Genomic DNA, 25,294 nt, shown 5'->3' on the forward strand with positions numbered 1-25,294 from the left:
ATTCTTTCACATGGTATAATTCACTACTGCTTTTTATGTATCTGTGGTAATGTCATTGAAATAATCCTAATCCCACAAAATGTGTGATGATTTCAGTGCAGAGGACTCATTTCTAGAATACCGTTTGTCACCAGAGACCAAGTGACAGGCAACAACATAAAATAGAACCAGATGCTCCGCAGGGCGTAGCTTTATACGACCGCAGAGGTTGAACCCTGAACGGTTAGGGCAAGTATGGACACAACATTCAAGCTGGATTCAGCTCTAAATTTGGATTGTGATTAAATAGTTGACACAGCATAGGTTTCTGACACAGAATGAATGTGTTCTAATGAACTTAAAATTTTTGTTTCTCTTAGAGCAATTCACTATGCTGTTGAATATTAATCCTCTCAAAAAAATGTTTGAAGAAATTTTCTTTTTTATTTATGAAATTTCAAATGAGAAAAATTGAACCCAATTTTTTTAATCACATCCCCCTTTCCCTTATTCCAAAACTAATCTCAATTAAAATTTCTAATGGAGTTTGCAACAATAACTACTCATTTAAATACATCATAAAATATTAAGATGTAAAAAAAACTGCTTGTTATCACTGAATGGTAAAGATTATTTTAATTTATCAGTTGGTAGTAAAAAGTGAATATACATTGTATATTGTATATAACAAAGATTTAAGTTGATTCTGGACAAAGAAAGATAACTCTAATTAAAAAAAAAATTGATATTTCACAATATTGTGCAATTAGATATTTCTTGCCATTGCGCAATACTGTGCAATTGAAAAGACTTGCTATTGCACAATACTTAATATAATAATTTTAGATCCTGATTTGGACCAACTTGAAAACTGGGCCCATAATAAAAAATCTAAGTACATTTTTGGATTCAGCATATCAAAGAACTTCAAGATTTCAATTTTTGTTAAAATCAGACTAAGTTTAATTTTGGACCCTTTGGACTTTAGTGTAGACCAATTTGAAAACAGGACCAAAAATGAAGAATCTACATACACAGTTAGATTTGGTATATCAAAGAACCCCATTTATTCAATTTTTGATGAAATCAAACAAAGTTTAATTTTGGACCCCGATTTGGACCAACTTGAAAACTGGGCCAATAATCAAGAATCTAAGTACATTTTTAGATTCAGCATATCAAAGAACCTAACTGATTCATTTTTTGTCAAAATCAAACTAAGTTTAATTTTGGACCCTTTGGACCTTAATGTAGACCAATTTGAAAACGGGACCAAAAGTTAAGAATCTACATACACAGTCATGACAGTTAGATTCAGCATATCAAAGAACCCCAATTATTCAATTTTGATGAAATCAAACAAAAGTTTAATTTTGGACCCTTTGGGCCCCTTATTATGTTGGGACCAAAACTCCCAAAATCAAACCCAACCTTTCTTTTATGGTCATAAACCTTTTGTTTAAATTTCATAGATTTCTATTTACTTATACTAACGTTATGGTGCGAAAACCAAGAAAAATGCTTATTTGGGTCCCATTTTGGCCCCTAATTCCTAAACTGTTGGGACCTAAACTCCCAAAATCAATACAAACCTTCCTTTTGTAGTCATTAACATTGTGTTTAAATTTCATTGATTTCTATTTACTTAAACTAATGTTATTGTGCGAAAACCAAGAATAATGCTTATTTGGGCCCTTTTTTGGCCCCTAATTCCTAAACTGTTGAGACCAAAACTCCCAAAATCAATCCCAACCGTTCTTTTGTGGTCATAAACCTTGTGTCAAAATTTCATAGATTTCTATTAACTTAAACTAAAGTTATAGTGCGAAAACCAAAAAAATGCTTATTTGGGCCCTTTTTGGCCCCTAATTCCTAAAATGTTGGGACCAAAACTCCCAAAATCAATACCAACCTTCATTTTGTGGTCATAAACCTTATGTTAAAATTTCATAGATTTCCATTCACTTTTACTAAAGTTAGAGTGCGAAAACTAAAAGTATTCGGACGACGGACGACGACGACGACGACGACGCAGACGCCAACGTGATAGCAATATACGACAAAAATTTTTTCAAAATTTGCGGTCGTATAAAAATATATATCAAAATGGCCTTTACAGAATAGACAAAACAGTGTACAGTTAACAATGTCATTAAAAGTTGCAACATAAGCATTAGCTTTTTAACATCTTTCATTTTTACACTATTTGAGATGATAATGACTTCTTACAAGTTTAACCTGTCATGTAGGAGACAAATCTGAATGAGATAGGAAAAGCAAGTAGTATATATTGCATAAAACACACACAAAACAATCATCAAAATATCTGTGCAGATTTAAGTATGTTTGACTAGAAGTTTAGAACAGCTAATTGGTCAAATTAAGGCAAATTGACATATTATCTACTATGTGGTATTGGTTTTTCTCATTGTTGAAGGCCATATGGTTGCCTATAATTGCTAACATCCACTTCATTCGAACTATTGTCAAAAGTTATCTCTTTGTCAATCATACCACATCATCTTCTTTTTATATTTCAACAATTTGACTTCTTTGTAATTATGGCTTCGATCCTATTTCACTTAAAATGCATCATTTTTACTACCAATAAATCCTTAGTGTAATAATACAAAAGAGAAGATTTTAGTGCATACTTTTTTTGTCAAATATGTAGTGCATACTTTTTTGTCAAATAACACAGATTTTATTTGTTATTTATTCTTAAATCATACCTAGAGCTGTTCTGAACAGAAACTCTTCGCCATCTCTACAAAATACATCCCATACTCTGCAGGCAATATCTAAAGGCAGTGATTTACTAAATAAAGCAAATATCCTGCAAAAGGGAAACAAATACGATAATATGTAAAGTAGATACAGATCATTATGCTATAATAATGCATTAAAGTTTGGTAAGACATGAATACAAAATCTGTTAATAATCAGTGTATAAATGTATGGAATAGGAACGTGATCATTCGCTATTTATGTTGTCATTATCTGTTGGATGTGAAGTGATGTACTTTAGTCGTGGGAGAACATGATTCATTTATTAGTTTTTATTTGGCTTTGAGCAAGCCTCCAGCAACTGAGAATATTTTTTTATCGGTATTTGTGTCTATTGTTTTTACGTTAGTTGTTGTTTATTTGTACTTTGTACCAATCTATTGAGTTTAGCCGTTTAAAATTGATATAGATACAGTTTGTTCTTAATTTTTGCTATAACAACTGTCCCAGGTTTGTGGAGGCAGCAAGAACAAGAAATTTTAATCCCGCCATATCTTATATTTGCCTGTCCCAAGTCTGTGTATGTCATTGGTTTATGGCTATTATATTAGTTTTTCATATTCTTACATTTTCTATTATCCTATAAAATAAATTTTCAAAGCAGACAAATAATCAGTTTGAAATTCAGGACCTTACACTTTCTTCATATTTTTAAATACCAATCACATAGACATCATTTCATTTTAAAGATGTTTTTCCCCCCATTCAAATCACAAATTCAAGACCTTTTTTTAACTTTAATAACTAATTTAACTCCATGAAAATGACAGACCTCAATTGATCTGGTCAGGTAATACTTGTGTTTCTGATCTATCTATGAATGCACTTACGATAAAAACTTTATAACCCCTACTACTTTGTAGCATGGGTAATTCAAAAGTATGAAGGGCCATAAAGGCATTTGTGTTGAAATCAGATTGGGATAGGCTGTCTATGTAGAAGTTTTTACTTTACAGCAGAAAACAGCATTCTTATGCATTCTTTAATTTGCATAAATAACAGGATGTATGCATATCCCTTGTCAAGAACTTTCTGATATTCATCAAACCAATAACTTTAAATCTAAATTGTTCTATTTTAAAGATCACCTGGTCATAACTCAGAAGCATTTTAAAGCACACTGTTGAAGACATTGTCCTCGCAAAAATAAAGGACATACTAAGTTGAAACAATAGGACTTCTGCATCGTAGATACTTTGCCATAATTATATGTGTGTGAAACATTAAATATAATCCATACCATTCAGTTATATACAGATCTGGAGTGACTTTGTGTTTTTTAAAATGTGAGTATAATCCAGGCATATTCTCGTCAAAAAATTCTTCAAATGTATGAAAATAAACCTTCATCTGAAATATACATATAAACAATTACAAAAGATCTGATATTACCATACATAATAAATAACATTTGCCTGGAAATTGTTTTAATGTCGACAGATATTCAAAATAGTTCTTTATATGTGATCCAAATATAAAAAGAAGCAAAAAAACAAAACGGAGCTTTTATAAAAAGATATCTACCATAGAAACCTTATATAGATACATTTGTACTAACAAATTTAGCTTTAAAATATCTGTTCTATATAAAAAAAATTAAAGTGCGATAATCCACAATCTACAGTATATATCTGACGTTTATCAGATGGGCAGAATGAAAACATATTGTCTTTTTTGCAAATAACTATTGATAGAAATGTCTTTTTTGCAAAAAACTATTGATAGAAACTAACCAATATGATAGTGGTGACAGACAGACATTATTTCATCAGATTGGTCAAACTACCTAAAAGGATCATTTACTGGCACTCCTATATCAAATCAGAATGTTGTCAATTCTGTGCATTAAATATTTCTAGTTTAAATCACTTTTTTAAATTTGGTGTCATGTCTAATAAAATGGTTTATCCTGCAATTGGGAGTCCTACTATACAGATACAGCCCTACAGATATCGCTATGCTGTATCTGTATACTATACAGATATCGCTTTAAAGCTCCGCCCACTGCCGGACTGAGTATTGTTTGAACCTGTGTGACCTCAGAACGTGTATTCCAGTTGCATTCCAATGCCGATGACAATTGTCGATTTCAAAACTTGAATGTGTATGATTGTGTTACAAAATCAACCATGTCAATTTCAACATGCATGTTTAGTGAATGTCAAGTCTGAAGCGTACGACAACTCGTACACTTCTGTTTCAAATTTGACAATGTTTTGTTATTTGTTTTTACTGTTGAAATTAGTTGTTATGTTAAAATAGATAATTATTCACCTTGAGCGATGTATTATTGTTGACCATTCGAGATTCTTTTTTGCGAATGCATCTTCAGCGTAATGTGTGATTTTGTTATTACTACGCGGGCCTCAAGGGATTACAAATCGAAAATAAATGCTAAATATGTTAGTTTTTGTGTCTTTCAAAACACAAACAATTTACAGAATTAATTGCAGGATAAAAACAATAACTGTTTAGTGTCTTTAAATATCAGCTGTATTTGTACTCGGCTCGAAACAGGTGTAGTAGCTCGCTAAAAGCTCACATACACCTTGTTTCCTAGCCTGGTACAAATACAGCTGATATTTAAAGACACTAGACAGTTATTGTCTATATATAAACAGAAATTTTACCAAATCACTACTGTTTCTTAATTTAGACATACCAATTCCTCATCCACCCTGAAGAAGGCAACTTGACATGGACGATTCAGTAGGTTAGCAAAGCAAACAAAGGCATCAGCTACATCCATATTAAGGAGTAATACAGCAGCAATGAAAGACATACCTTGGACCTAAAATTATAAACAACATAACTATTGGATTTCAGGATGTCAGGATCAATTAACTTTTGTTTTTACATCACTGTCCCAGGTTAGAGTTGAGGGCCTGCAAACATGTTTAACCCCACCACATTCTGTATGTGTCTATCCCAAGTCAGGAGCCTGTGATCCAGTGGTTGTCATTTGATGTTGTATATTACAATTGATTTTTGTTTATTGTTTTGTACATGAAACAGGCTGTTTAAAGAATTCTCACTTTATTTGTTTTAAATTTGTTATTTCCCGCCTTTTATAATGTATTTTGCAGTATTAATTATGCAAATTGTTGAAGTCTATATTGCGACATATAGTTGCTAACTTCAACATCATTTGGTCTCTGGTGTCTAATTGGCAATCATTCCACATTGTCTTATTTATATAAAAAAGATAACCCACCTACTGCAGTGTAACAATGATAAATACACAATTCATAGAATCTAATAGTACCTAATCTCACCTGTACAAACCCCTCCCTAGAAAACAAATAAGCATTGTTAAAGTCAACGTTCTGTTCGAATTGTGACTGTTAAAGTTGAGTTTTGTGAGTTCAAATACCTCCCACCCCCCTTGGGGAAATTCCTGGCTACGGGCCTGCTAATTTACTACCTATATACTTACATAGCCAACATCAGGTCTGTAGCATGCATAGGCACCAAGTAAACTATGAAGTAAATCATAATATGGACCTCCCTGGAAAAGTAAATCATATTTCAGTTCCATATGTTCCCCTTCAAGGATTAATCAAATTTTTACTGCACAATTAAGACAAAAATATTTCATATTTCCTTTTTTTTTGGTGGCCATGGATGGTGTTGACTGTTTAAACTGTCCCTGGTTGTCTTCTCAATCTTTTTTTAGTTTTTGAAATCTGAAATGCTGATGGTTTTCTGTTTTATTTATGTACATTTTTCCTATTTCTAATACTAAACAAGATACTAAGATGATTTGACATGAAAAAATATTTACTAGACAGTATAATCAACTATAACATACTGTGGATTCATTTATTTACGTGGGTATCAATTTTCGTGGATTGCTGAAAACTTGCATATTTGTGGATATTTGATTTTGTGGTTTTGACAATCTCTGTATACAAAGCCTATTAAAAATATGTATTTCGTTGAACATTTGATTTCGTGGTTCAACTGCTCCCACCAAAATTGGTATCCAAAGAATAATAATGAAACCACAGTATTTCCAATCTATATCTTTACAAATACCAACAACCAGGTTTATTCTTTGAAATTATCATCATTTTTTGTTTACATGTTTGAAAGTACTGTTCAGATATTAATAGGATGAATACTTTCTTAACTAAACTTACTTTTTGGAAAATACAAAGTTGTGGGAATGTTCTAGAAACATCTAATTTGATAAGTTCTACACTGGACTCCTTACTGGACGGAGGCTCTGAAGAGGCTGAAATAAATAGTGACATATTAAAATCTTAAACATAGACCACATCATTCTTTTAACTTTACCACAAATCCAAATAGCTGATTTAAATTCAGATCATAGATCAAATGATTCAAATTTTCATAAAACACTGAATCATAAATTCGTCACAATGAAATAGGTCCTAATGTTGCTGAAATTATAAATTGAAATATTAAAAGTGAAAAAAAAGTCCCAAATGAAGGACAGTTTATTCAGGCAGATAATTTAGGTATGCGTTTATTAGTGCATGTTTTTGACGAACAGTATTGTGATTCTGTACATGTTGTTGTAGAATACCACTTAACAAAATTCAAATGTGAATCCTGTCACATTGTTACAGCAATTACTTGAAATTCCAGGACTTACTTGTTTTAATATACATGTTCTGTTACTAAACTTACTTTCAGAATTGCCATAGATTTCAGAGCTTTCAATAGTCATTCTAATTCTATCATCAGCTCTACTGCAACAAATTTCATATAATTCTGAAAATAACAAAAAGATAAAATTAACAACAGAACAAGTCGAAAATCAGAATGTATACAAATAGAGTTTAAATTAGTGTCATTTTTGAAATAAGATTTTTCAAATTCAGGTGTATTGCAAAAATGGATTAACTGAAAACTTAAGAAAACACCTTCTCTATCAAGCCAAGAAGAATAATTCAGACCAAGTTTTTAGGAATAAAAGATGTTGACACTTGTCATTATTGGAATAAGTGAGATTTAATACTCTTGTTATAAAAACATTATTTCAAGAGATAATATAGATTTTCATTAGTTCAAACTTTGATATTTTTTTTATGTCATCATTAAAATCTTATCAATAATTTGAATATGTTCCAAAATTGATGATGGTAAGGGGAAAGTAGGTACTCAAATTCATATATAATCAGTGGCTGCATTTTTGTAAGAATTTTGTAATTATAAAATAAAAATCTTGTATCATCCATGATTTGGGTCTTAAAAAAAGTCTCTTATGCCCAACCATGCATTTAATTTGGGCACATCCCTAAATACAAACAACACATTGATCATCATGGCGAGAAAAGGTATCCACTTTGAATTAAGTAACAATCGTCAATAACTATTAATATTTGTGAGGTGTCAAATTTTACAGATGTTACTGTTATGTAAAACGATAAAAACTGACCAACAAATTACAAATTTTCAATGGATTTGACTAAACCAAGAATGGGGCCAATTATTTTAGAAAGCATAGAACCTGAATAAAGATTAGGCACTTATGACTATACATAGCATATCAATTATCATATGTTGCTTTTTTAATGACTCTTTGCATCTAACCAATAGCATTAAAACCTTACCGTTAGTAACATTGAGATCATTTCCAAATGCTAGCTGCCACACTCTCCCCCGAACATTAGTAGGTATACCATGCCACCATAACTCTCTCGTTTTCTTTTGTGATTTCCTGGAAAAATGTTCAAATAGAGCTATTATTATATAGGTTATAAATTCATGTAGGTTTAATATTTTGAACTGTTATGCATTTTGAAATGCCAGTGCTGTTATAGCTTTAATTCTATTCAGTTTGCGTTATGATCATTGTTGAAGACCATTCAGTGCATTATAGATGTATTACATCCTCATTTTTTTACTCATGGTAAATTGTCTCATTTGAAATTATGTATCACATCTCCTCATTTATAATATATGAAAAAGAGAAAGCAACTTAGTATAATCAATATGCCATCATTTATATTTTTTTTATAGCTATATCCTGTAATACAATTCTTAGTATAGATTATAACATGCCCTTTTCCATATTGGCCCTGGTATCATCCCGAGACTCCCATATCGACCTCAAGGCTTTAGCCGAGGGCCAATATAGGTGGAGGAATGATACCAGGGCCAATATGGAAAGACATGTTATAATCTATTTATCACACGTATTTAGGTTTCGCAGCAAAGAGAAAAAAAGTTCAATTATATTAACAACTTATTGAAACATAACAGGTAAATCTTAATTATTTTTTATCACAAAAGCAATTAAAAAGTCGTTAAGGACACAATGACATCACATCATTTGGAATCAGGGCACTATAACCAATATACACTTTTATGCCCCAGGCAATTTTAAGGTTATTACATATGCAAAACCCGACGTATTCGTAACAAATGTGTGATAAATGTTGTTACACAATGTGATTTAATCTTGAACGTGTCTCTTGCTCAAATTGATCCAAAAAGAACTTGATATTTCCAAATTAAAAGATCTATACATAAATCGTTGACTTTCCATTACAATAGTTTTTTTTCTACTTTCTTACAAGTTATTCGCACTCTTAAAGTTCATAATGTACAAAATATATCCTTACCTGTTTCCTTAAATAAGAATTAAATCCTTTTATTTAGTATTATAACTTAAGTATTTACTAATATATCTATGCAGTTGATATGTACTTAATTCTTCTATCCTTAGAAATAAATCAAATTACATGAGGATAATAGCTGAGTACATAACTTAGTGTCTAATGCAGCTTAACCTATACAGACTCAAAACAGAGACTTTACATCCACTTCATTTGAACTTTGGTGGATAGTTGTCTCATTGACAATCATACCAACATCTCCTTATTCTTATTCTTCCTAAGTGTTCAATAATTGGTGCAGTTGTACTTTTAGAAAATTAATTCTAAAAGAAACCTACTAAATTATCTCTTGACTTTCATTTTCCTTGTTTATTTTTAATCTTTCAAAACATTTAATAAAGGCTATCATCAAAATGAAGTATATGATATGCAACACTGCACAGTTAGCATGAATAGTTGCAGATTATTTGAAGTTTGGATGATTTCTATGGAGTGAATGAGAAAATTAGTCAATTTATCATACAAGGCACCCTTATGACAGGTCTATTCTAATAAAATGGATGTGTGCGTGAAGAACGGAAGTGACTCCAAAATCCCCCCACAACTATCATACTTTCTTTGAGTAATTTTGAATACATCACATTGACAAAAATAGAGAACCAATGACCTATGTCCAAAAAAATCCAAACCTTCCTTACTCATTTTAAGGAAAAGCCTGGACAAAATGCTACAAAATAAAAGTCTTTTTGTGATTATTGATAAATAACTCCTAGTTTTGAAAGAATGTAAAGTTTTTCTTGTATATTTAGTAGGATTTACAATTAAATTCCCTTCAAAAAGAACACACAATATTATGTAATGCACAACAAATGTTTTTAGTTTTGACATAATGTTAACATGTTGTTAACAACAAAATGCTCTTAACATACATTGTTTCCCAGTTTGGTAATATTTCATCTGTCCATCTTTTAGCTGCACATACCACTTTGTCTTCATTTTTCAACTGTTGTTGCTTTTGTTTTTTCTTCATCTTCAATTCCTTTAATTCTAAAATGACAAACATTAAAAATATCAATTTACATAATGATTAATTCAAGTACTAAAAATTAATAACAAGCATTCTTGTCACTAAATAGAATACATTCACATAGTAATATAAATTAAAATAAACTGGCAATCCTATAAACATTTCATTCACAATATTTCAATAACGCTAGATATCTCAGAAGTCATTTGTATTTTTTGTACAATATATTTTCATACTCTTGCAATGATATATTCAAATTGCTTATCCTAATAATCTATTTTCTTTCTTTAAAGTTTAAATTCATATTAGAGACAAAAATAATAATGCCCTTCAACATTCATATCATACAAATTTAATAAGTCAGTGCTGAACTTTGTTATCAAGTTATAAATCAAGTGCCTATTATAACCACATTATTTTTCCAGTGTCTGGCCAGTCATATAACTGGTGTGGACCTCATCTTTCCTCCTTTATTTTGTCTATGACTAGCAAGGCAAAGATAACTGCTTTGAATCTCACATTGTCAAATCTGAATCTGAACAGTTTCATAAGGGATTCAGGGAATTATTTTTTTTGAAGCAAAAATATTATATTTACCTAGACTGATGGAAAAAAGTTTTATAAACCATCAACACTTCAAACAACCATAAATGCATATAACCTCAACCATTTTGTCAAAACACATGTTTAATTGCAACCAAACCATGTTTGACTGTGTAAATGAGCGTGTCACAAAAGGGGATCATGATTAAAAGTAAACATGAAGTGAATGAATGCATCTGTATTTAAGTAAAGAATTTACATAAAACTTGAAGAAGGCCTCAAGATGAGGACATAATCTGGATAATATAAAATTAAGGTTTGTATCCCATATCATCTTTTTCTTTAAATCCATCTGAAATTGGTTGATGGAAAGATAAGGATTATTACGTATAAAATCAAGTAATTTTATTTGTCTGATGTCTGTCTGATTCTGCTGATTATACAGCAATACTGGGCATGGGAATATTGGATGGACATAATTATCATTCTTTGAAAATGAAAATGTATACATTTGTACAAGCAAGGCAAAAAAAAACATTTTTCATCTAGGGGCCTAAATTTTCGGGATAGGTTTTACATTTAGCACTGCAGACATCTTGAGCTAATAATTAAGGTCCAAGCCCAATTATAGTAGAATTCTATGAGTTGGAATAAAATCTTGAAATCTCATTTTTCTCCCCTACCCTTTTTCCTAGCAGCCTCTACCATTGCTTCATACTGTTGTCTGTGTTTCTCTGCCTCTTCTGGATCTTTGGTTGGTAGATTCCTATTAATTAAAAGCTTGATTAGCTATAATATTACTTTGTTCTATGCTTTATTGGAAATTCTAATCTTGTACAATCATCAAAGATAGCATTAACATTATTCTTAAGGAAAAATCAATACCTGAGATAGAATGTTTTAGACATTGAAGATATTAATTATACTATCTTAGCTTTTAAAATCTTTTATCATTCCACTTTCTCCATAATTGTCAGGGCTTTGCATTCTATTACCGACAACATATAGTTATGTAAATGAAGGGGGAAACAACTATTTGTATTCTTATGTGAATCTTTAAAATAACACAGATTTCACAAGGTCATGTTCTATTCATTATCGTATTCCAATTATTATCATTTTCTTTTCCGCCTCATACATTCTGTTATTATCTTTTTTTTTAAATGTTTAGCTTCTGTTTCATTTGATCACATAATTTCAGGTTGAGAAAACCAAATAAAGAAAATGTAGACATAAGCAACATTTATAAGTCTTTATAAAGTGCTAAGATTTATGAGGATGTGAAGCAGTTTCCACCAAGACTTGTATATACCAAGGCTTGACAGTTGTTGACTTCATGATATCTTCATTATTCTTGGAGAGACAATTTTTAGTATTTCATGACTAACACAAACCATGAATTTCATAAATTGATCAACTAAATTAGTTCTTTTATTTATCATATACTTAGCAGTAATACAAGTAAATTTGTACGAATAAAATTGCAAGCCTGCTGTATCAAGCATGCATGATAAATTTGATATCAGTCACTCTTGCAACGGCTTTAACCCCTAATCAGTCTTATATCATGTCACAACTCAGATGAAAAACATCTACTTGAGGTGTATAATTAAGTATCAACCCTCAATCATTATAATCCCTTGAGCAAAGCACTTGGGATAATATTGGTGTTTCAGGTTGATACAGATCATCTGATGTGATATTGGAAAAACCAATATGATTTTCCTTATTTTTTTATATATAAAATATGCAAGTTCTGAAATCTGAAATTCCAGAAGAATTGTCCACTTTTAACCAAAGATATGAAAAAGTACACTGACAGTATCACAGTATGTTACTGTATTAGACTTACTGTGGTCTGTTCTCTAGAATAAGAGCAGTGGTGGACATGACTTCAATGTCAGATTTTTTACTATTCTTTGGTTGAGCTACTGATCTGAGTTTGTTTTGGAATTCCTGTGTTATCTGTTGAGGATCTTTATCAGGAGCTTGTTTTGGTGGAATTCTACCAAATAATTTCCATCCTTGCTCAGCATCATCTTCAGATTCTTTAGCTTTTCTGGAAAACAGATTTCTGAAAAAAAATAACCAATTACATTCTATTTATTATATGTTTTCTACAGGTTTTCTAAAATAACTTTATTGATTATTATAATCAATGAAGAAAGAGAGCAATGATATATTTTTTTAAAAGCATTAGTATTGCTCTGTTCTGGTTGCTGGATAATTAGCCAAAGTGACATTATATAATTTATAAATCTTCAAAGATATCTGTGGTTAAACATGTTTGCTTCATTAAACAAAAGCAGTTTACTGATGCTATTTGTATGCATAGTATGCACAAAGTGATTTAGTTAAAAAGCCATCTGGTGATGATATTGCATAGTGCATTATCAAAACAAATATCTCTACATATATATAGATGTACATGTATATGCAATAAATATTATATAACAGAGAGATATTTTTTCAAGGGTACCAGATATAACCCTGTATTACAAAGATTCTTTTAACACCAGGAGCAGTAATTTTTAACCTAATTGAGTAATTTAGTGCAATACAACATTAAATATTACTGTTTGAGTATTCATTTTTATGGAAGTTAATTCTCCTTCATCCCAACCCTTTCTTTCTGTCTCTCCTTTTTGAAAATATTATAGCTTTGTACATATATTAATCCACCTTGTTTTCAATGCTTAAATTGCATGTAAATTGTTTGACTTTCTGAAATTCATGAATAACTTTTATGCCTTATTTAACTGTAAATGCATTTTCTATGTATAAAGGCCTCAGGCATGAATCTTGATACTATCTTTAACATTCAAATCTTAACATAGATTACTCAATGTACCGGTATATACAATTTTCTCTAGTCTAAAAATTCAGATATTTTTAAATTTGACAATTCAGTGTTTAAAATAATTCAAAATTTATCTCTTCTGTAATTTTTAAATGTTCATGAATAGACCTGGACAGTGAGTGAGTGCATGAGGCCTAAAATAAAATATTGTGTGTTTCCCAAATCCCGACCGACCCTGCAAAAATGGTGCTACTCATAAAATTTTATTGTCAAATTTAAGTCATTATTATTTTAATCATTTCTGATTTTCAGGCTTGCCGGATCGTCCTATTAATATGTTCCAGCTTTTTGGAAAAATACAATTATTTCCCTACCAACCTACCCACCTGGCTTGGCAGGATCGGGATTAGGGAAACCAACAATATATTAATTTAGGCCTGAGGGGGCAGGGCCAAATAATATCCATGTAGAATGAGATGTGCCCATAAATATACAGCTGCATACCATATATCATTGACATACCACTAAAATGACTTAATCCATTTGAAATTACATACTACAACATTGTATGTGAACGAATTTATCACATGAAGAGATATCTGAACAGAATTTTCTCTAACATTGGACATATTCAAACAATTATTAACTATTATTAACCAACTAAGTACATTATAGCCAAAAATGACTGTTTATTAAAAATTACATATTTTCTGTAATGGCCCTGTTTTTTTGGTAATGGCCCTGTTTTTTTCTGTAATGGTCCTGTTTTTCTGTAATGGCCCTGTTTTTCTGTAATGGCCCTGTATTAATGCCCAGTTTGTCTGTATTAAGCCCAGTTAGGGTTTTTAATAAAGTTAATTAAATTAAGTTGTAAAGAGTATAATTATACCTTTTTGTATTTTATTTTATTTAGTAACCAGCAACCAACATTAAAGAACCATATAAAGGGATCACTGTTCATACTGTTTCAACACATAACTTCTTTCAACTTAATATCTTGGATATTTGGTATATTTAAAAGCTTTATCATGGTGGCAGCAACACATACACTTTTGTTCAGTTGGTTAATAAATATATTAAGAAATGGGTGTTTTTATAATGGCCCTGTTATATGTCCTCGGTCAGTAATAATGGCCTCGGATGTCTGTAATGGCCCTCTGCGTTGCCTCGGGCCATTACAGACTTCCTCAACCATTATTACAGACCTTGGACATATAACAGGGCCATTATAAAAACACCCATTCATTAATACTATAATAAGAACTGAATTTTTTGTACTTAAAATTATGTGACTCTCTGTCTGTTTATATCTTTAAGATTCAACCTTAAAAACTGTGCAATATCTTGCAGCTTGAATATCTTTTGAGTCATTTATTTTCTTTACGGATCATTGGGCTATTTTAACTTAAGTGCATCTATAACATCCAAATCAAATATATAGATATACAAGAAAAATTCAATTTACTTTTATGATGTCAATTTTCTAAATGGCTTAATTTAGACAATTATTACCTAAAATGGTACATTCAGTTTCTTAGATGTAAACCTCGTGTATAATTATTAAAAAACACAGTGAATATGCATCCTGTTTCTATGAATATTTACACTAATGAAATTCATGGATTTATCAATTTCGTCCAAATAGCTTGTTCAACATTTAAATTGAACTTTCTGTTTTCATCTTTAAAAGGCCTAAAATTTACAGTTTGGTGTTATACAGTTAAATTTCTAATCAAAACTCAATTTTTTTTTATTACTGAAGGATTTATAAAACATTCTGCAACATAAAATGTTATCTACATATTTAAAAAGAAGCCTCATAGTCATTGTTTAAGGTCATTAGTTATTTATGACAACCATATATGTAATCGAAATGACTTCGTAAATATCTCTACATGCTTAAGGCAAATTTGAACACTTGAGGTATTTTCAGTCTTAAAATGAATGATCAGTATTGAGTGCTTAACCTAGAACTTCGAAGAAAAAAAATTCAATCCCAGTAAAAGCGAAAAGGAAGGTGTATTGATTTGAAAAGGAAACACAAATACTGATCTATATGATAATTTGATGAAATCAATATTTTAACTATCTATCATCATGAGATTGTTAGCTTGCTACTCTAGCCACATTTTTACTTATTTAAAAAAATAAAATAATTATGATTAAAATTTATATCCACATCTCGAACTAAAGTATGAACATTGACAACCTTTAAGTTCATTTTTAATTTGCTATAAATAGAACCATATTGTCAATGAGTGTCTTCATATATAATGCAAGCAAACATTTAACTTGTTCTTTGTTATTATATATGTACATGTATAATGGATCAAACTCAATATTTATCTGTAAATAGTGGTCCCTAACATTTCTTCATGGAATAGAGACATTGCTAGAATGTATCTTAGGGGGCACTGTCTCTGAATCAATGTTCATAGGGCTTTTTACATAATTTTAGGCATCTTTAATCAGAACTTGTCTTTAATAGAAAGTGTCTTACTGTATACTATTAGTGAATATTAGAACATCAATTGAAACTGTATTTATTTTTGTATCTAATTGAGCCAAAATTTGTCTCAAAATGATGTAACATCTACATTTAAATCAATTAAGCAGGTGCAAGAAAATATCAAAATACACCTTACATCTAGCAAGTTTTCATCATAGACATAGAAATTGAAAGTGCATAAACCATCAGAATCTATAAGCAATTTTAAATTGTAACTTAAACTGCAAGAACATTTTTGCCACAATAAAAAGCTTTAAAGTCATAAGAAACAAGTGACCGGTGAAAAATAATGTTCTTCCAATTCTTGAACCAATGCACACAAACATCATAAACTTAGTCTGCTGTGCACGAATTTATCATTTTTTTCGTGTAAATTTCGTATAATCGTCATTTTTTTTCCAATCGGTCAGTGTTGTTGTGAAAATATGGCAGGTAATTAAAGTTAGTGTTTTGAAGCCAAAGTTTAACGATTGTTACCTGTTTGTCAACAATCGACAAAAAATAAAAAAAAACAACATGGAAATTGAGCACGTGTTTAACATGTAAATTCAGATAATAGTTTATTTTAAGGACATCCATGAGTATTGTGATCACGAGATGGGTCACACTGAGGTCACTTTGCATATGGAAAATATGTCGGGGGAATTGCTTCCTGGAAGGAAGCAATTAAAATAAAGTAAACTTCTTCTAAATATGAATAAATTAAAGAATTTTCTTCAGAAAAAAGTATATGTACATAAGTTTTATAATGAAAACTATCCATTGAGTTATAAAAAAACATATGCATTATTTTTTTTGATTTGAGGTTTCTTATGACTTAAAAAGGTCTGATAAGTAGTAGATTTACCTTTTAATTTAAAAACTTGTTTCAAACAATTTATTTGGTCATTGTTGGTAGGACTGGTGAGAAAAAACAAAATAATTATTACTTTCCCCAACTTTTGTTATATCTATAATGGTAAATAATCCATCTCAATGTATTGCATGTTAATTATCAAACATCAATTTGATGAACATGTAATTACGGAACAAATACTGGAGTCAATCATTTGTCTTCGATTTTACCTATTTCCTTATTTTCTTGAGAATGACAATACTTCAATATGTCTATTTCTGTAGTTTCCTTGTGTACATGTAGTGGTAAAAAAGGACTAGATTTTGTATACTTTAGTCAGCTTTTTAATATATATTTTACACACTATATAAAATTAAACTGGCGACAGGTCATATATGACCAATTTAAAATCTTAAAAATCTTATGAACATCCAAAAGCCTTGGGATGTCTCAATCACTATTCAGTCAGTAATTTAACAAAAGTTAAACTGTTGTACTATCTTTTAATGTTTATGTGGATTCCATTTCAGATATCACAAGATATGTTAGTTTAACCTACAATTTGATCTAATTCTAATTTTAAAATGTGTGTATATTTGGAAATGTGGCCAAAGACAGTGACAATGGCTACAAACTGTCCTCTCGTTATTTATTTGCTATGCATATGATCTGGATAATTTTATATTGCCTGAAGCCAACAAAACCTTTATAATACATTTTTATGTACATGTACATTTTTTACAACCATACAACACATTCTTTCAAACTGTTTCTTCCAAACAGTAATTAAAAGAAGTGTAAACATGGTATATGTACAAATTACTTATGCATCATCTTGTCCATGAAGATTAAATGTTTCCACATCTTTTTCAACTACAAGTCAAATCATGCACTTACATATTGCATAAAGCCAAATCTTATAAACAAACTTTTTTTGAGAGTTACCTTTCTTTGTCCATTCCAAAAATCAAATGCATGTATAAATGTAGTATGTGTATTGATTTACACTGAGAATTTAATAAATACTATTTATGAACAGATGAATTAAGCAGTTCAAGTACATGTATGTAAGACTGTGTGTAAAAATAGTTATAAATCAAACTTAATATCACATTAAGTGTGATACAGCATAAATTTTCTCCCCTTGTAATAAGATAAATTGTATATATGTAAATGATGTATATATTGCAACACAAATCAGTAACGTTATTTAAATGTGTACATGTACCACTACATCAATCCTGAATGATGGGGCTCATTACAACCCTTACAGGTATACAAAGTAGAATCACATTTTTCCTCTGATGTATCTATTTGGTATTAGAAATTACATTATACATTCTATTAAACGGAGAAACATCTTGTACATTTGGTCAATTGGCTCACAATCACATTATCATAACAGAAAAGTTTATCAAAATTTCACTAAAGTAGGCTTTTCAATTACCAGTGATTGTTTACCATGTTTACCCCAGATACTTCGGAAAGTTGAATTCTGTAGTCCTGAATCTAGTTTATAGTTTCTTTATACATTGACTTTTGTTATAAGCATTGACAAATCTCGGGGTTTAGAATTTGTGGAGAAAATAGCTTTATTAGTAGCAGAAATTTGTAATTCAGAAAATATTTCACATGACATACTGTACAACATGTACAATGTACAATGTATATATGTATAAATATAAATAGTGCAAAGTCTTGTATTTTTTAGTTTTGAATGACACATTTTTAAATGATTCTGGAGGAGCCAATCTACCTGGCATGTTAATGTACTTCATGGTTTTAATATATATAAATGTACCTGACACATACAATGTATATATACTTTGTACATTTGTCACATTCATGAAGAAATGTCAAATGCATTTCAAATTTCAAAATCCTGAATAAACATAATTTTCAATTTCATCCCAAACATATACATTATAAAATAAAGAGAAGTGGTTTAACTGGAAATGATAAACACCAGAGACAAAATGGTGTAAATATAAGCAAATATGTGTCACCAAAAGCCAGGGACAGATCTAGCCATTCTTAAAAAGGGGGGTTTCCAACCCAGGATATAGGGGGGTTCCAACTATATGTACATTTTTGTACCCATTCAAATGCATTTGATCATAAAAAAAAAGGAAGGGGTTCTGACAACCCCCTGGATCCACCAATACCAAAAGCCCTTCAACAATGAGTAAAACCCACAATGAAAAGCAAGCTATAAACATGATAAAAGGCCCCAAAATAACAAACTTTAAAACACTGCCTTGTTATGTAACAAAGCATCAAACAAAGAACAAATATACATGTATCAAACATAATTGTAGATTGGCCAGTAGTTTAAAATTAAAATATATATATCTATGCAAAATACTTTACTTAAAATTGAACTAATTTAAGCAATATGAGGCAAGGGTGCCACTTTAAGTGTAAATCTTTGCAAACATCAGTGAACATTTTAGGAGCATGAAAAACATGATAAATGATGATAAACAAAATATTAAAAACTCTGAAGCAAAAAATCCTTAAATAATATTTACCTCAACCTGTTAACTTCTTTACTTTCTTCAAATCCATAATGACTTACAAATTTAACAAAGAAATTTTGAGAAACAGATAATAAACATGATAAAAGGATCCTTCTGCTGAACATTCATGACATTATTAAAATATGACATCTTACACAACTTTAAACAAGTGTTTTTAGCAAGGTTGGGCGGTAAATACCACCCCCGGTATTTACCAGTGGTATTTACCGGTATTTACCGCCCTGGAAAATACTCCCCAAGTGGTCAATACTGGCAAATACTGGTCAATTGAAATTTTCATTGTTGTTTCTACTATTAAATGAAGTGAAATCTTGATAAAAAGTCAAATATAATGTGTCAACTTATAAAGTTAATGAATTTGATATGTTTTATTCATTTATAACACTTATTCTTACTACTGATTTAAAATTTAGTTTTTATGAATTATGATATTGCATGCTTAAGATATATTTATATACAAATTTATATTTTATTTCAACATGTTTAAATCAATATATTTTTATTCAAAATGTATGATTTTACAGGTAATTAAAATTAAAGGTGAATAAAACTACAGGTAAATGAAGTTACATGGGTCTTTTTACCTATCACCTGGCATTGCTAGGTGTGAAAATTTAATTACTAAAACAACAGCCTCCAATAAAAGTTGACAGTACATAGGTTGAAAGTAATAAAATTGATATATGAAGACTCCCTTAAACAATAAATTATTTCCTGTTTATAGCTATCTAACTGTGAGATAAAAAAAAAACCTTCTTCATGCTGGAAATGAAAATTTGAAGCAAGGACAAAAAGTTTTTATCTTTTACTATAATATTATGTACACATTAATCAATGTAGATCCCTGTTTGAATTAACAATAGAATTAGAAATGAAAGCATTAAAAATGGTTTGAACACTTTCTATATAAATTAATTATTAATTGTAATTATAATTGACCAAGTAGATAGTGGTTTTTATAGTAATGACCACTAAAAATTTCAATCGACCAGTATTTGCCGATATTTGCCAGTATTTCCCGGTAAATACCGGTATTTACCACTGGCATGGTCAATACTAGTATTGACCGCTTTTTTGCCAACCTTGGTTTTTAGAACAGGAAACAACTACAAGTTTTCCTTCCTTATAAAGTGTGTGTGTGCAAATTTAACAGGGCTTATACACAAAACAGTACTACATGTAGTAAACCTTTTGAAACTGACCTACAATTATTGAATTTCATGTCATGTACATTGTTGTACCATACATTTGTACATGTACATGTACATTTGCAGAAACAGAAATATACAGGGGAAGGATACATGTACAATGCAGATACTGTACATGTCCATGTACCATACTTTTACAAAAAGCAAAAACTCTTTGTATTGATGTACCAGAGGGACAGTTGAATGCCATACCTAAAGTGTATTAAACCTGTTCTGTGCACATTTTGTCGTTCATATCATCAAATGTGAAATGTTTAAACAAATTGAGAACAAACTCTCACAATAAGTATGATCTGTGCAAGTCTGATAATTGGTTTAAATTATCAAATTCAAGGAGGGAGGGGGGTTTATAAATAATTTTTAAGCAATATTCATGTTAGCATTTTTTTCATGAGTCATATATGAAATGTACATGTACATTGTACATCATTCATATTGCTACATGAAACATGAACAATTTGCATATATACATGTACACGACCATGATTGAAGGTTACATTTATTCATTTAATGGTTGTGTATTGTCTTTGATACATATACATCATGTCATGAACATGCAGGTTACGATACACAAAAAAGTGACATACATGTACTTCATGTACTAGTACTGTTTCTTAAAAGATTGGTACAGTTCAACTTTAATGTCCAGTGGGCAAATATTCAGAACACATACTGACATATACATTTGTATTCACTATTCATGAAGAAAAAAAATAACAATTAATACAATATACAACATTTGTGTACATTTGCAATACACTGTAAAAATGTAATTCAAAACGGAATGAAGGCGAGAATATGACTGCAAAAGGCATGACCAGTAAATAAATGTACATGTATGTCTGAACAATGTACATAAATAGTTAATACTGAACTTAAATAGTCTCCCTCTCTACACAGCTTCAAATTTAATGTCCTTCATCAGATCAGACACAGATGCATACATATATATACATGTATAAATACAAATATACATTCTGAACCCCAGTCAACCCATGAAACAGCTTACATGTAGGTAAAGGTTTTTTTTTACAGTACATTTGTGTTTGTTAAATCTATTTACAATTTTTCAAGAATAGAGACGATTCAGAGATAAGCATGTTGTTAAGACATTTATCTGTTGTTGAAAATCATATATTGACCATAAGAATTTTTTAGTGTTATTGGGTTGCTGCTCATTGACTTATACCAAAAGGTAATAGTCTACATCTCCTTTAATTCATATAAAATATTTCTTTTTTTAACTGTTGATATGGAAGAAGAAAACTAACATTTTGTGTACATAGAAATTGAAGTAAATTATAACCATACCTGGTTAAAAAATCTGACACAGACAATCCTTTCTTTTTAGATTTAGAACCTCTGTCTTCAAACCCACTATCCTGAGATGGGTTCTTTTTTCTTTCAAAAGAATTTCTGGAATGTAAACTTATCTCCATAAATTCTCCATCCCCAGTATCTATGCAAAGTCCAGTTCCGTCACAACCTTCGTCCATAGAGGCTGCTGATATTGAAAAATCTGTACATGTACTAAGACTAGAAAGACTTGTAGTATCATTGAATGTCCGAAGTAAAGAATCGCCAGTATTTATACGGGGCATACATGTATCATTTTCGGAATTATTCAATGATAATTGATCATTGTCTTTATTCTTGCCTAAACTAAGATACAAAAGGGAATCACTTTCTCCACCAAGACTAGACGTGTCATTCACTTGTATACTGAATTTAACACCACCATTTTCATTCAAAATTGTTTCTGTTGAAGAACTTATATCATGGCTATCTTTTTCATTCAACTGGTCAGGTCTACTTGTATTTTGTGCATTTTGATCATGAGTATTAGAAAAATTTGCATGACTTGAGTTTTCTGCTACAAGTTGTTTTGTTGTTGGAATATATACCAATTTTTGCTGCATATTACTAGTCACTGAGGAAAATTTGGTTTCATCATCATTGATATTGATAGGCATGTCCTCTGTTAATCTAATGGGTGAAATAATTAATCCTGAATCAACAGGTTTCAAAGTGGACTTTGCTTCTTTCCCATCACTGTCACAATCGTCAGTATTATCATATGCTTCTTTTTCATCATCATTGTAAATCTCCATTTTGTCAAATGACCCCTGTGAATCATCTATGTTTTGAGCATCTGCTGGGCATAGACTTTTGGAAGGAGAACTGTCATCACCACTGGAAATGTCTGCACTTTCATCTAAGCGTTTTATTAAAAGATCTCTTTCATAGTCATTACGGAGAGATAAACTGAATTTCCCCTTTTCAACCTCCTTGTGAATTAGTTTGTTTGGATTTGGATTCACAAATGACACTGAATCAGTTGGCCCCATATCTACTTTTGAATTAACTAAATGAAAACTTGATGTTGAATCTGTGTTCTCAGACATTCCAATGCGCATTTTTTCTCTATTTTCGAGATGGTCAAAAGAATTTTGGAAAATTCCCATTATAATAAAACGTTTTACAAAGGTAATTCATAGTTTTTTGTTGTTTGCTCAAAGAACATCACGCTAAAATAAACATTCCTCTTTCCTTCAAAAAATTATTGTTGTCGGGTATGCTTTAGAAGCCATATAACTTGCGGCATAGTAGAGCCAAAATATCTTATCTAAACTCACACTTAAATATATGATGTATAAACAGTGACTGTGAAACTCGATTTTGTTTAATAAGTCCATGTTTTGTTGATATATTCAGATGTTTTTGTTGTTCCTCCCATTTTTGACAGATCAAGGTCCGCCATGTTTGTGCGATATGTAAATTAGGGGGTGTATCGTAGGTGCAGTTTAAGCATTGCAAGGATCGGGTAGTGATATATCTTGTTTAGTTTCAACTTAGGATAGAACAAAGAAGTTGATTATAGTGATTCTTTTGTCAAAGGCACTCCTAAAAGATGTAAAATATGACCTAACAGGTAGGCCTCCCAGAATGCATCAGAAAATCCAAAGTCGATAACGGTTGGTAGGGATATTTTTCCGGATTATAACTAGACCCATGAAAAAATATTTTTTAAATACATTGTTGCTTACAGATAAATTGGGGAGGGGGGGGGGGGTAACTTCCTATTATTGGGTATATGGGGATGTGCCAAAAATATGGGTCATAATTTTTCGAGATTTTATATAAAAATGACCCTCCTTTTTAATGACATCCTATATCAAAATGCATTTACGTTTGATAACTGTATATTGATTTGGGGTATGATCTACACACCAATCCAACAATCCATGCGTATATATAACAATAAAATATATGTGCACCAAACGATGTCAATTCAAATATAAAAAATAATAGCTGGTTATGAGTGATGATGAGTTAGTGCTTATATAAGCATGGGTCATATTTTAAATATTGTATACAAGTATAGGTCATTCTTTCTTAAATATTTATATAACTATATGTACTGAATTTTAGTGAATGTTATATTAAAATGGGTACGTTTTTTGAGGCAAAAATGGCACACCCCTACCAAAAAAATATCGAAGTTACCTATGAGCTTGAATGTCCCTTTGGTATCTTTTATCTTTACGATTTTTCAAGTAATTCAACATGTAGTACATTTATCAACCAAGATTTATACCTATCATATAAGTTATAACAATAATTGTCTTTGAATTCATGTGAATATGTGAATTTAAATCTTAGGAAGTCATTTGTTGCATGTGGTAGAGTTAATCTGGTGTTGTTTGTATTATAATAATAATATAATAATAAATTCTTTATTTAAAGAGTATTCAACACCTTCCAATTTAATCAAGAAATATAAGGAAAGAAAGGATGCATAGAATTGGATTTAAGAACCCACTAAACTCTAGTTTAGTATGACAATGACTCAACACAAAAACAATGATGCCTGATTACAAATGAGACAACAATATATCCAAAAGGCAAGGATATAAACAACTATAGGTCACAGCAGCACCTTCAACAATGAGTCAAACCACATGAACTTGTCTTGTTTTTTCTTACCTATGAAAAGTGCCTGCAAGTCAAACCTCTACTGTAAACTATCACCAAATTAAATTATTTCATTTTCAATAAGATGGAAAGCTTTTTTTTAAATATATATAAATATATATATATTGGAAACATTCAATAGAGAAAACTGCTTGAATTTGATTTTGTAAAATAAAGATTCATTTTTATATCTAGAAAAAGAATTAATTGTATGCGGAGGTTGATATGCAAACTGTTTACCAGTGAAATATTAAATGGATGTAAAAATTAAATTTTGCTCTATAAATGTCATGTTCTGCTGGATTACATGTCCTCAAGAATTATTTAACAATATCATATCTGTTATTCCATCTTTTTCTGATCTATCTGATTTTGAAAATTCAAATTCATACTAAGTAGTAATGATTTGGACATTTGTTAGATTATTTTCACTGGAATGTACAAGATATATAAACCAAATATATCTTTAAACATGCACTGGAATTAGGAATTTACGTTATA

General features: G+C 30.4%; 1 protein-coding gene across 2 annotated transcripts in view; it reads right to left on the reverse strand.

Moving 5' to 3' along the window:
- LOC139520692 (TBC1 domain family member 14-like) overlaps positions 1-23,792 on the reverse strand; it is a 28,165-nt gene extending 4,373 nt beyond the window's left edge. Inside the window, exons 1-11 of one of the 2 annotated variants that reach the window (XM_071313565.1) lie at positions 22,130-23,780; positions 12,779-13,000; positions 11,610-11,692; positions 10,286-10,403; positions 8,349-8,455; positions 7,423-7,506; positions 6,909-7,003; positions 6,203-6,274; positions 5,429-5,557; positions 4,007-4,116; positions 2,712-2,815 (exon numbers count right to left, since the gene is read on the reverse strand). In XM_071313565.1, coding sequence (XP_071169666.1) covers positions 2,712-2,815; positions 4,007-4,116; positions 5,429-5,557; positions 6,203-6,274; positions 6,909-7,003; positions 7,423-7,506; positions 8,349-8,455; positions 10,286-10,403; positions 11,610-11,692; positions 12,779-13,000; positions 22,130-23,283 — 2,278 coding nt within the window. In that variant the 5' untranslated portion in view covers positions 23,284-23,780. Of the gene's footprint in view, positions 1-2,711; positions 2,816-4,006; positions 4,117-5,428; positions 5,558-6,202; positions 6,275-6,908; positions 7,004-7,422; positions 7,507-8,348; positions 8,456-10,285; positions 10,404-11,609; positions 11,693-12,778; positions 13,001-22,129 lie in introns of both variants that reach the window. The other variant, XM_071313566.1, reaches the window with a different exon arrangement.
- Positions 23,793-25,294: the final 1,502 nt, after the last annotated feature.

This window comes from Mytilus edulis, chromosome 4 (assembly GCF_963676685.1).
Source record: "Mytilus edulis chromosome 4, xbMytEdul2.2, whole genome shotgun sequence".
Taxonomy (NCBI): domain Eukaryota; kingdom Metazoa; phylum Mollusca; class Bivalvia; order Mytilida; family Mytilidae; genus Mytilus; species Mytilus edulis.